The sequence below is a fragment of the Aythya fuligula genome, chromosome 11, assembly GCF_009819795.1.
Source record: "Aythya fuligula isolate bAytFul2 chromosome 11, bAytFul2.pri, whole genome shotgun sequence".
Lineage (NCBI taxonomy): Eukaryota > Metazoa > Chordata > Aves > Anseriformes > Anatidae > Aythya > Aythya fuligula.
In genome coordinates this window covers 1,302,087-1,316,069 of record NC_045569.1, presented here as the reverse complement: position 1 = coordinate 1,316,069, position 13,983 = coordinate 1,302,087, and the positions used below count along the sequence as shown (strand labels likewise).

Sequence of the window (13,983 nt, the reverse complement as noted above, 5' to 3'; positions counted from 1 at the left end):
TTGAGGCTAGAAGACACATTGAGAGATGGTTTTATCCAGCCCCGCTGCTCAGAGCATGGTCTCCTATGGCAGGAATGCCAATAGGCTAGGGCATGCAAACATTATCAGAGGATTTTATCAGTAGCTAGTTGATGTTTTGTAGCCTGGATATTCTGACCCTACCTGACTGAGGTGTTGTTTTCAACATCCTCTTTAGGCTCAAGTTAGTCCAGAGCTTTCTAATAGATCCATCTACAATTTCATTCTCATTGGAAAACTGGTTTTCTTTCTCGTATGTCTAGCTGTTCGAGGTGCCATTCTCGAATTTGACACAGAACATGGTTTCTGTCTGACACCAAAACGTGTTGTGCTTTAGTGCCTCACTGCTTATTGAGATCCCCAGATAACATGAATCTGGAATTTACAGAAGATGGTGAGCAGATTGTGAAACTAAGTGTGAGGGGGTAGAGGAAAGATGTTTTGAGTTTGTTCAGGAGTGGAGACTTAATGAAATGCTTTAGAAATGAAGAACACAAGAAGCTTAAGGATTGCTAGGAGGAGCTCAAGGGAGGTGCAGGGTTTAGGGAGAATTTGGGGTCATAACACTACTGCAGTATAACTGAAGAAATTGTCAAAGAATACATATGGGAGTGCTTATTATTCTTGTTTTTAACCCTTTGACTGAAACTGTAATACTGAAGCAGAGAGATAAGATCAAAACTGTGGGAGGTATCTTCCTGGTTCTGTCACTATCTCGTTAATAATATTTAAACATCTTAAATATCCACGATTGACTAGAATAATGCTAAGAACATAGTATAATCTATCGACGATCACCTGAAATTGGAAGAGGATGAGACAACTCTCAATCTTAACATAGTCCCTGTTTTCTTTACATACTTTCTAATTATTCATATCTAACTGCTGAATAAGCTGGGTGGAAAAGTGAAGTAATTTGGCACAGGCCACAGACTGAGACATATCGTGGAAAAAGAGCTAGAACTCAGACTTCCTGATCCAACAATCTATACAAGGTCTCCCAAGATCATGGCTATATTCCACTTTTTTCTTCTAACTTGGGATATAGATTGAGACTGAACTTTCTCTTTTCAAAGATGCTTTGAAATATTTGAAAAGCCTTACCTGTATGCAAGGTATTGCTGTCATTATTTAATCATGTTCATTTATTCCTCAATATAGCCTGAGAAAGCAAGATGCAGAATTTAGAGCTATCAGCGAAGAGTACCAATGGCCCAAAGTCTCTCTAATTCTGAAATGGAAGCACACAGCGATATGAAGTGGAGTACTGGTTGCATAATGTAACCAAGTAGCTGCATTTTCAATGTGGGCAGCAGACCAGATGGTACTATAAAATAGGCTGTTTATTGCTGGAAATTATACATGGAGATTAAAGTTGCAATAAAAAAGGCTTGCACTGTATTTCTTTGCATAACACAGCAATAATTGTTAATATGGAGTGACACTTCGCATTGACACTGCAAATAATTCAAAAGTGGTGTGTCAGGCACCCAGCCACATGTGTGTTCAGTTCTCACCTAAACCATTTGCTCATGTGTGCTGATTGCATTCGTGGGCAGCCCCAATGCTGTGACTTCTTTTTGTGTGGAAATTCTCAGCTCTTGGTCAATTGCCTTTGGGTACTTGAGCATTACCAATCTGGAGTGAAAAAGAAATAAAGTATTTCCTTTCACAGAAACTAATCACTAGGTTGTAGAAAATGGATGATTAGAAAATTGACTATTAAAACTACTGTTGTTAGAAAGAAATTGCACGCTGTTGTTTGTGAACGTACTTAAGTGGACACTTCCTTCTGAATGTCTCTGTGTCTATTTTATCACAGATCACTGACAGAATGGATTCAGCTTACTTATGAATAGGCAAAATAGAAAACTAGAACAAAACAAGCAAAATACAATACAGTCTTACGAATGATTTAAAGATTAAGTCACATTAAAACAGTAGAGGGGAATGCAGTGATGTATGAAACAAACTGATCACCTAAGAGTATGAAAATAAACACAAAGACAAAACACAAACACAATCAGGAAAAGCAGAATTTGGGGCTACCATATTTATTTAACAAAACCTCCGTGATTCAGGAAGAATTTCTAATATGTTTTACAGGTGAAAATAAAAGCAGGATGAAAGTGTTGAAGGCTGAAATACTCAACCTAGATCTTCCAACACTGGATTTGTTTTTCAGTTCTCATTTTTTTATATTGGTTCAGAAATTCATGCATCATTAGCATTTTGTTTTCATTATATAATTCCTCCCTCCAGTTCTGCCATAAACTCTACAATTTTGAAGTTCAAATATACTGGCTGCACAAGTAATTATTTGTGTACACATGAATTGTGGGTGTGAATCAGATCAGCTGGAAATGTGGTCTTTAATTGTGCGCATTTTTTGCAGCACATCTTCCAAACCCACACTTCCCAAGGACAAAAGGGCTGGGGGCACAAGGAAAAGTGAGTCAGTAGGGCAGATGCCACTAATAAAGATAAACAATAGAAGAATGTGTAAGGCTCAGTATAGATAACGTTTACAGCAAAACAAATCATTTTCCCCTTAAGGGAAGGATGAATTTGGTGTGGATCTGACTCAGTTTCTCTTTTACTACATTCCTTAGATTGCACCTCATTTGATTTCTGCTTTTAAGGGCAAACTTCATTTTCACAATGAAATAGCGCTAGTGTATTCATTCTCTAATTGCTTTTGCCTCATGGTTTATGTTTATATTTCTTTGTTTTAGGGGACTAACTTTTAAGAAATATAGTAGAAACTGTTGTTTGTTTGTTTGTTTTTTCCCAGTGCAGTATTATTCTAGCTTTATGGGAGGTTTTGTGTTAAATTAACTTGGGATCAAGTCCAAAAGTCCTTCTTTTGGTAAATTTTTCACTGAGTTCATCAAAGATTTGATGATTGAAATCAGATTAAGATGAAATTAAGATCAGGTCCCAGTTTGACCATTCAATTTCATATCCAGAAAGTCAGTTATGTTAGCTTTGTACGAGCAGTCTTTTGACAAGCAGCATTAATACCCTCCTTTGGATTAATGACGTGATTCACAGAACAAAGCTTGTTGTTATGAAGAAAATTGTAGGCTCAGAGTTTCCAAATTATTTAGAGTTTGGTATTACTAATCTGACATGCTGTGAAAAGGGGGGAGTTGGATTAAATGGAAAAGCTACAAGAGTCTAAAACAGCAGTCGTGTTTTTCACATTTTAGATGAGTATCGCAAATTGTGCACAGTAGCCGCTCTGCTGCCAGCAAGACCTGACCTTCCTCCGGGTCGTCCTGAAGTCATGCCTCCACCAATCCCTCCTGGTGTTTATCCTCCTCTGGTCCCTCAACAGCCAGAAATTGTCTATCCATCTCGGGCTCCACCACCTCATGGTAAGAAGGAAGTATTGACTTTTTCCTATACCATTTGCATTTAGTTTATATACAAACATGCATTTCTGAGGAGCAGTTTGTTCTCTTCAGCTGTTATCGCTTATTTTATGTGGCCATATAGTTTCTAGATATCCTTCTAATTGTAGCCTGGTTAACATGTATCTTACAGCAAGTGTACCTCATTGGTAGTGTCTTCCTCCTTTCTATAGGATTCCAACATCATATCTTTACTGTCTGTACTGAGATGTATGTATCATAATAGTTACATTACTGTCATTTTAAGGCTATTGTGAGCTTTGCTGCATGTCAACATCATGTAACATGAATAGCTTTTGAACTAAGTTGTGATAGTTACTTTAAAGAGTTTGTCTATGAGAAAGCAGCTTCTTTCAGGTTGTGTTCCTCGCTCTCACTTGGCCAGGTGATATACAGGTAAAAATACTAGTCTGGTGGGCACTGAGGCTGACCCAATGTAAAGAAAGAACTGTTCCAGTGATACACATGAGATAGGTACGGTTTCACTAGAACAACATAGAAGCCAGAGCTGAATAATGACATATTCCTTATTCTGCCCTTTCTCAGGGAATTTACTGAGTACCCAGATAGTTTGCAGTAGGCATGTACCACCTAAAATCACTTGGCCTAACCACATTTTCTTTTGCAAGTAAACACAAGTTCGTTTGACCCATGCTCTGTGCAGATGCAGGCAGGCTCCCTTTGCACTTACACCAGCTGAAACTATTTAGTCTTGGTTCAGCACCAAGCTGAGCTAATAAGCCTAAGAGGCAAAGTATACTAACTCAGGCCTGACACTGCACTGATGTAGCTGCACAGCTTCTGGTCAGCTGGGAGCATGGATAGAACCCGCTCATGTCTGTCTGCCAAAGTCCGTATAGGCATACCTTCCAAGGTTATTCCTGCCCTCTGTCATTGTGTTGTGTTTGAAAATGAAGATAACTGAACCAGTCTTCCTGCTCCTTGTTACAGCTGGCCTTTGATAGAGTCCCTGCAATTCCACACACCTGCTTTTCCCCTGGGTCCAAGCAGTTTTAGGCCATTTTTGTCCTGCAAAAGAGGAAAACTGTATCAGATTTGCCACAATGAAAAAGGCAGTGGTTGTTAGCTGGTTTCAGACAGATCTCTTAGAGACAAAGTGCTGTCTTCTCTCTTCCAGTGCTGATTGTACTATGTAATTCATGTTGTGATGGAAGGTAAATGTTTATTTTTAACGGAAAATGCTGTCCAAGTTGCAGATTACCAAAAATGATTATGATGAGCTATTAAAATATTTTTCCAACTTTTTTCAGTGATCTTGCCGGTGAACTTCACTGACTATTGCCAGTTGTTCCGACATCTCTGCCTTAATGGGCGCTGTATTCCCACTCCTGGGAGCTACCGCTGCGAGTGCAACAAAGGATTCCAATTGGATGTTAGAGGGGAATGCATTGGTATGTGATTTTTTTTTGCTGTAAATCACAGAAGGGAATTTTATTAAACTTTTTTTCTTTTCTAGACAATGTAATAACTCTGAGTTCTTATATAAAATAACCCCCTGCCAAACAAACAAACAACAACAACACACCAAAATAACTTCATATTTAAAAAGACAGCAAAACTTCTTTCAACAGCAGAGTTACTTTTACAGCAGTTTTATCCTTAAGACAGCATATAACAAATCTTGTAACTTGTCACGAAATTATACCAAATTAAGGATTTCTTATTAATCTGTGATTGTAATGTGTTTCTTAGTGATTTAAAATGATACCTTTAAAAAGTTACGATCTCTTTGAGTATGCAAAAGAATTATTGTAAACAAATAAATGAAATAAAATAAATAAAAGCAGACATGATCTTAAACTCAGTGAAATTAACAAGTCCTCTTTCAGCTGATCAGGAGTACCTTGTTGGACTCTTGAGGCCTTTGATTTTGGAACTCAGCTGGAGTTAGATGAAAGGAGCAAGGATTAGCTGTCTTACAAGATTTTGCTTCTGTCAAAATCCGTCATGTGGTGCTGGGAATACAGACATGTGGGATAAAGAACTCTACCACAATATCTTGTCTTGAGTACTCCAGTTTCCCAGGTCCTGCTTAGCTTAGAACATGGGATCCTGTTAGTGGGAATTCAGTGGTATCCCCTCTCGTTTTAGATTGCAGCACACTGTTTCTCCAACTACAAAACAGTAAAATAACCCTATGGACCTGAATGTCTTTCAACCAATGTCTTAATAAAAATATACTGTCTGTGTCTTGCAGATGTTGATGAATGTGAGAAGAATCCATGTATCAGTGGAGACTGTGTGAACACCCAGGGATCCTACATATGCCAGTGTCGTATAGGATATCAGAGCACACCAACGAGAACAGAGTGCCGAGGTAAATCACAGTTTTACAGACATATCTGTTTTATTGTATACATATCAGGAGGGAAAACAGTTTTTAAGCAACATTTAACACTTGTTATGTATGATTTAAAAAAATCTAAAAGAAAATAAATACAGCAGTAAAAAGAGCTCTTCCAAAATGATTAACCTGCCTTCCTCAGACAGGGTTATGAAAACAGACGTTTTGTCCTGTGCTGAAGGTATATTGGCACCATTTGTGGCTTTGAATTGGAAGACTTTTTTAAAAAATAAAAACAAAACAAAACAACAACAACAACAACAAAAAAACGTGTTCAGCTGTTTCTTCTTTTGCTCCATCTCAAGGATCTCAAGGACAAATAAACGTACCTTATTTGAAACAGCACTTTTACCTACTGCTAAAAGACTAACACAGGTAGGAGATAAAATAAGCACTGACAGAGGAAGAAATCAGCATAAATTTCAGCTCACTAAGGTGTGAAGAAGTGGCAGAGCATACAAAAGGCTAGGTGGGGAAGCTGTAGAATCCCCATTTGTGTTTTTGAAGAACAAGGGCAACAAAAGTCCTGATGGTCTTCACCCTGTCTTCAGAAGTGGGGAAGGTGTAGCTCCTCAGTTTTCAGCCCTCTGTCAAGGCTCTGTGACTTCCAAACTGCCCTGAGGTGGTAATTAGGCAACACAGGTGGATGCAGTCCTTTATGGTTAAGTCAAAATGAGAGACTTTGGGCAGGAGAATTAATGACTACTTTGATATTCCACAAGAAAGGAGGCATCTAAATGGAGTAGGATAAATTTGAATGCTCGAAGTCCTAGCTTGTTATAATATTTTGCTTTCTGGAGTAAAAGAAGGATTCCCTGAACATGCAGTCATCATGAAGCAGAGTTTCTTAAAGAGCCAGAAGAAAGCTATCTATATTAATGTGTGATTTTTATTTATTTTTTCCTTTGTGAATCTGAAAGGTATTTGTGGTACAGAAGCTTATTCCAATCCAGGAGGACATGCAGAGCCAGCACCTCTGCTGCATGTTGCCGGGAATATTTGACTTAGTTGCTGCCAAACAGCCAAGTTGTGGAAGCATCTTCATAGTTCAGCTGACTAGTGGTGAAGGAGTGCTGAAGTGGAGTCTCAGTGGTGATGAATTCACTCATGAGTCATTTTTGTCACACGCTTTTAATATGACTGATTCATTACACAAACACATGGTTGTCAGAAGCCCAGTAGCTTAATGGCATTAACGTGTGGTCACTTAGCAGTTCCTTTGCAGTCTATGGGAACTGTACTTGCTTGACAGACAGTTCATGAAGTGCTAAGATATGCAGAATCTTTGTTTTCTGAAGGAATTTTTAGGACCAGTCTAGGGAAAAGAAAAGGGCTAGTGGGGTACATTTGGCAAAATATGCATATAGCACTGGAGCCTGCCAAAATCAGCATTTACTGTAGAATTACTTTGTGTGACTACTTTGTAAATTGTTCTATTTTTTGCGTATACAAATGTGTCTGTGGTGATACACTTTTGCAAATGTATTCCTTACATCCGTTCTTGAAAAATGAAACCTCTTTAATGACCAGATGTTTATCTATTCCTTGCTCTGAGGTTCCATGGAAGGTTTTCTGCATGATAAGTTTGATAGGTGTCTGATTAAACATTGCTGTCCGTAACACAAGCTACTAATATAAATGCTAATAGCATTCCTTTTAATTTTAGTAGGAGTTCCACTAAATGAATATGTTAATTGGGAACTTAGATAAATAAGGCTACTAGAGCTATGATTAATGATCAAAATGAACAATGCTTTCCAATTGCAGAAGAGTAGATGTAAAATAGACCTCCATAAAAATGAAATTTTATGGTGATTAACTATGAATTTTCAGGAATCAAAGCTTTAATAGCTAAGTGCTTTTTATAATCTACCTGATATTTTCAAGAGGAAGAGATCATACCTCACACAGAGGTGGCAGCAATTTCAGGCATTTCAGTGAGAGGGGAACTTTGAGTTTTAGAAGTTTCCCTGAGGAAAAAGAAAAATCCATAATGATATTTTGCAACTTGAAAATTCTAAAGGTAACAGAAACAAGTGATGGGTCTCCAGTCAGCTTTCTGAATGTAAAGAACACCAAAATTCTGTGTTAATTTCCTGTACCATGATTTAGATGGAAACATAGAAAGGTTTGGATCAGAAGGGAGCTTTAAAATCATCTAGTTCCAATTCCCCTGCCATGGGCAGGGACACCTCCCACCAGACCAGGGCACCCAAAGCTCCATCCAAAACTGGCCTTGAACACTTGCAGGGAATGGGGCATCCACAGCTTCTCTGGGCAACCTGCTCCAGTGTTCGTTACCCTCACAGTAAAGAAATTTTTCTTACTGTCTAACCCATACCTACTACCTACTCTCTTTTAGTGTAAAACTGTTACCTTATCAGATCCATGAAGGTAGAGATCCTAACAAACTCTAAAAACTAAAAGGCCAGAAAAATCTTGATTTAGCATTCAGCCTACCCCGAAGAAGAAAGCTGGCAGAGTAACTAAAGTCAGGCTCAGGTACAACTGAGTGTCACAAAAGTGGGGAAAAGGGACTGAGCACAGAGAAAACTTGCTTTCTGCATTACTGATCAATGATGCTTGTTTATCAATTGCGAAGAGGTTTATCAAGCCTGTACGCTTTTGCTGGTTGTCAAGAGGGATGCTAGCTGCCACTGCCACTTAAGCAGCTCTTGCCTCTGCTGGTCTGGTTGCATGCTGGCAAAACAGGTATTTTAAGGGCTTTCTTATTAGCTTCCTAGAAGTACCATGCTGCTGGGAAGGCAAATCTAGGTTCACAATTTCATGAGACATAAGTTTCCCCTCAGATACCTGTCTAGAGAGCAGGGGCACTGTTCAGGAGGACTCCTTGTCCTCTGTTCCTTCTTCAAGCACAGCAATGTTCTTCTGTGGAGAGGGCTTGGGGAAGGGCACCTCCAGAATATTTGGGAAGATGATGTGATTGTACTATAGATGCATTTGCATAGGCTGGTTGAAATCTCTGTGAACAGAGTCCCCTGTGTGCAGGAATCTCTGGGAGATGGTCCAGGCCTTGATGGAGAACACTGAGCAATCTGAAAAATGTCTAGACAGTCTGTCTCAGCATCTCCTCTCCCCTCGTTTGGAGGCAAGGGAGAGCTGCCAGCCTTGTGTGATATCACTGTTCAGGTCCTCCAAAGCACTTGCCAAGCACCTCCTGAAGAGAGAGGGAAATGAGGAGCTGATGTTTCAAATATAAAGTAAGCATGAGAAATACCTTCTGAGGTGGAAAAGTCTCAAACTCTCCTCTTACTTTACAAAGCAGCATCAAAAAACAAACTTGTCTTTCCTTCAGTAGTTAGCTATTCTTAAGTTAAATTTCAGTAAAAGCATTTTAATGATGAATGAAAATGGAAAAATAAACAAACAAACAAAACAGACAAACAAAACCAAACAACAACAGTTAAATGGGTCTGATTCTTGTTTGAGCAAGCTGCTGGGTAATGTTCACTGAAATTCTTTCACAGAACTTAAAATTTCAAGCTGACAGAACATTTTCCATACCTATAGCATTTGGTTGTGGAAATCAAATTAAATTATTTCTCAGGTGAATATTGTTTCCATGTAGGGTTAAAAATCTTGGGGGAACGAAAATGGGAAAAAATCCTCTTGAGTATAAAACAGAAAAGTCCTAAAACGTTATTTTTCTTTTTGTTTGGCTTTCAGACATTGATGAATGTTTACAGAATGGTCGTATCTGCAATAATGGACGATGCATAAATACAGATGGCAGTTTTCACTGTGTGTGCAATGCTGGATTTCAAGTGGCAGCTGATGGGAAAAACTGTGAAGGTAAGATTTTTCTGAAGTTACTCCATATTAGTTGCAATAATATACAGTTGCAAGAGGTTATTCACATCAATAAAAAAGAAAAGAACCTTTGATGAGAGGGAAAGGAAAGGAGCAAGGAATCAAATTTCTATATACCTTTTGCTGTATCTGGGAGGGCAAGTAAACTGTCTTTTGCAGCCAGTTCTGGAGCCTTGGCTTGGCAATCCTCAACAGAATGTCTGTCCAGCAGGAGAAATAGCACATACCACTATGGCAAAATGCAGTTTCTTTGATGGGAGTGGTACATTTTAAAATGGAGTACAAGTCACATGCTGCCTAATTTTACTGTATGTTTAACAGCATACTTTATGGGATCTAACTGGGTGACTAGCAGTGTGTTTTATGCAGATGCAATCTGGGCTGACCCATAAAGTCTGTTTTTAAGAAAAATTTGTAAACATAATTGATGTGTTCCTACCTCCCAGACCTTTAGCAAAGTTGGGGGGGGAGGAGGAAAATGTTCTTTATCATGCTTCTCAAGGTCCTTGGGAGGGTTCCCAATGATCTATTCATACATTAAAGGAATTTCAAGCACTGTTCTTAGAAACATTTTTGGCAGAATATTATCTCAGTGATTCAGCTCAAAGACTTAATGCCAAAATTCCTGGTTGGGATAGATACATGATTTTTTTTTTTTTTTAATCATAAATTATTTTTGTCTGACTTAGCCTGTAAGTAAAAAGAAAACACGCCATGTCTAGAAGTGTAATTTCTGTCCAAGACAGCTGCAATATTAAGGAAAATAGCACGATTCCGAATATATTGTAATGTCATTATGATCCAGTGATTTTATGTGCTTGTAGTGATTCTGTTAATCCTTGGTAGAGACAGACATTTTAAGACTGTTTTACCTGACTCTTTTTTTAGACACAGTTTAGCACTATAGGTTAGTTTTTAAATATCTAATTATGGATCTGTATCGACTAAAGGTACTTGAAAATGAATATATTTTGGAAAAAAAAACAAACACTTGATTCTGATTTCTTCCTTTCCCACCAAATACCATGTGCTAATAGTAATAAGAACCAGGACATCGGCAGTCTGGTAAAACATTTTTAATTCCATTGCACATGTTGCCAGAATGTCTGTTGCATCCGCTTATGAAACAGTTTCATCTCTGGCATTGTAATGCATTGAGTTTTGTTCTTAGGAATACGTACGCCCACACTTACCGGTAAAGACCGTGTGCCATCCCTCAATGTAACTGTGTATAGTCCTTTATACGAAATTGCTAAGTAGTACTGATTTTCTTGTATGTGATGTCCAAAATTTATTTCATTTGCACCAGCATGAAGTAAAGACTAAGAGCACATAATATATTACTCAAATCAAGCACAGAAATTTCTTGTCTTTGCATGAGAGAGAGACTGACTGACTGTGCAGGGTTCAGAATAGCAGTATATGCTATTCTTATTTGAATTCTTATTCTATGCCATTAGGTCAGAGAGTGAATAATACCAGCATGAAGCTAGTAAGTACCTCTACTATGTGACCTGTCATGCCAAATCCAGGAAGGTGCGAGTTTTATTTTAAATGGAAATTGGTGATGAAAATGCAGCAGAGTTCAATGTGCTTCTGCATGCTTGAATGCAGTGGTGGGAAGTCTCCCACACTGGAAATCTTAAACTCATCAAACAGAGGTTACAGAAGTTTTTACTTCTAACACAGGTATCCACTCCTGCCCATTCAGGTGTTCTTAGTAATATAAAAATATGTTTGCCATTCCAAATGCAATCTGCTTCTAACCTAGCTTCCATTTTCATCAAGATTGCAGTCTCTCTTCAATTGCATCCCACCCCACCCCCTTTTTTTCTAAAAAATCTTTTAAAAGTTTTTACCAACAGGCAGTTCTCAAACTGTTCAGTCTCTCATCTATTTTGTCATTCTCTTTACTTCTTTTGTATGCATACCTTTGTATGCTAACTATTCATTATGAAAAACTGGAGTTACTGCTTTCATGAATAACCTAAGGCAGCGCACTGTGTCCCACTGTATGTTCCCATTTATCATGTACTCCTGACAACCAAGAAGGAAATTAAGGTTTACCGTTTGGATATAATTAGTAGGAGTTCTTTTACGTAAACAGTATAAGGATTACATCTGTTATGTGCATTTTCAGATATGGATGAATGCAGCATAAGAAATATGTGCCTGAATGGGATGTGCATCAATGAGGACGGCAGTTTTAAATGCATTTGTAAACCAGGGTTCCAGTTAGCATCTGATGGACGTTATTGCAGAGGTAAGCACTATAAGTAATGGATTCCCAAAGCATGAGAGTTATATTCCTCTTGTAGCTTCAATTTCCTTACAGTGATCCTTGGCGACAAGAAACACGGGGCAGAGTTCTCATCAGATATGCTTTTTTAATTAGCTAGAATGATTTGTTATTGTGGAAGACAGCACTCAGTCTTCTTCAAACTGCTGAGCAGCAGCCCTGACCAACCAGTGGGAAATATTTTTTGATCAACAACTGTGTGATCTGACCTAGTTCAACTCTTTTTTTTTTTTTTTTTTTTTTTTTGCCTATGAGGTCTTCTGCAGTTTGGCTCCAGCACTTCAGCACTTCTTGTGCTTGGCATTTTCAAGTTTTCTGCCTTTGACCACGCAAACACCCTGGCTCACTGCCTTCCTGGGGTCTGTCTCCCATTCCTGACTGGGTGTCTCCAGTCAATACAGTATCTCCAAGGAGTGTGCAGTACCCCTTGTGACCGAGATGCAGACATGAGCACCACAGCGAGATTGTCTTTCCTGTTTGCTGCACTAGCTCAGCAAAAGCTCCCGTGGGAGACACTGCAGTCTTCTTGTTGCTAGTTATGTCATTGGAGTTCCTGTTCTGTCCCGTCAGGAACTGCAAGTTTTGTGTGTATAAATCTTTGTGTTTCAGTGCATTTTATAGGCGCAAACCAGAAGTTGAAATAAGGAACAAACAAGTGCTGTGCCAACTTACTTACAGAAGCTGAAATAAGGAATAAGCAAATGCTGTGCCAAGTTACATAGGATTTTTCTTTTGAAAAATTTAAAATCTTTCAGCTGAACTGAAAGTTTTTACGCTTCAGTAAATTAAAAAACAAACAAACAAAAAACAAAACCAAAAAAAGAACACTGCATTATACATCAGCGTCTTGTGGACCAGTTACAAAATTAAATGTTTGAATTAATTTGTTTTTGAGAGTTACTGACATTAAAGGTGAATTTCTCTGGATCCTTTTGCTTCTTGAACACTGTATGGGTCTTAGATCTGAGCTGCATGGTACCTAGACTTAGACTTTGGATCCAAACTAGGACAGTGATTTATTGGTAAAACATCCAGAAATTTTCTTGCATTTGTTACCTTTTGCACTAAATGTGCAAGCCAGGGCTACCCAGCTTTCAGGCAGGGGATTCATATACTATAGCAAGAGGAGACCCCATTCTTGCTTCATAATAGGATAGTTTTGATTGGGAGAATAAGTTGTCTTTTAATTTCTCAGACAAACAAATGCATGGATCTGTACATGTGTCCAATTAGTTTACGAGCTACTGTCTGCATTGGCAGCAACTTTCACACACTTAACAGCAATCAGCTGTATTTACATTCTTACCTGTTTTCCAAATAGTGGGTGTATGTCTGCGCTTTGCCAAGGCTTATTTTCAAGCTGATCTGTGTGTGGGAAGGCAATGAGACTTGGCCTCAGACTTGGCAGGGAAGAGTTCAATGCCTATCAGGCCTTGGCACATCAGACAGTCTTGTTCCCAAAGACCACTCACTGGCTGCTCTCTGTGTTGTTAGCAGGGATGTGACTAACTCATGAAAACTCAGCCGAAAACCTTGTTTTGTGCCTTTATCACCTTTCGGTGTGGCCTTTTGTTGTTGATGGGTTGTGTTGGTTGGTTGGTTGGTTTTATTTTATTTTATTTTTTTTACATCAGTCTGTTCACTGAAATGCCATCCAAGAAACTGGTACATAAATTGCTTCGACTCTTTCAAAATCAAATTTGGGATACTTGACTTCATAGCCTCTCTTACATGCCTCCTGGCCAAACAGGACTATGGATACAGCCAAAAAGGGGTTTCTGGCCCTAGAGAAATGTTACTTCTGTGCTTCAAAGGGAGAATATTTGAAAGTTATCCAAAATTGCAGGCAACTCAACTGATTTCTACTGGAAGTTGGAACAGATGTTATAGTAAAATAAAGGATTTCTCCCACTGCTTTTCAACACTTACAGTAAGCCTTGTTCTCTATGAACGAGCATGCAAACATTCATTAAGTATGAAATTGCTATTGGGTGAAAATCAAACCAGATTTTGAGACATTGACACCCAAAGTGCACATATTCCCAAATTCCCAT

General features: G+C 38.6%; 1 protein-coding gene across 3 annotated transcripts in view; it reads left to right on the top strand.

Annotated features, from left to right (window-relative positions):
• Window positions 1–13,983, top strand: part of FBN1 (fibrillin 1) — a 158,618-nt gene that overhangs the window by 68,115 nt on the left and 76,520 nt on the right. For all 3 annotated transcript variants that reach the window (XM_032195315.1, XM_032195314.1, XM_032195317.1), the window contains exons 11-15: window positions 3,231–3,398; window positions 4,706–4,846; window positions 5,653–5,772; window positions 9,487–9,612; window positions 11,771–11,893. In XM_032195315.1, the coding sequence (XP_032051206.1) occupies window positions 3,231–3,398; window positions 4,706–4,846; window positions 5,653–5,772; window positions 9,487–9,612; window positions 11,771–11,893 (678 nt within the window). The remainder of the gene's footprint in view (window positions 1–3,230; window positions 3,399–4,705; window positions 4,847–5,652; window positions 5,773–9,486; window positions 9,613–11,770; window positions 11,894–13,983) is intronic.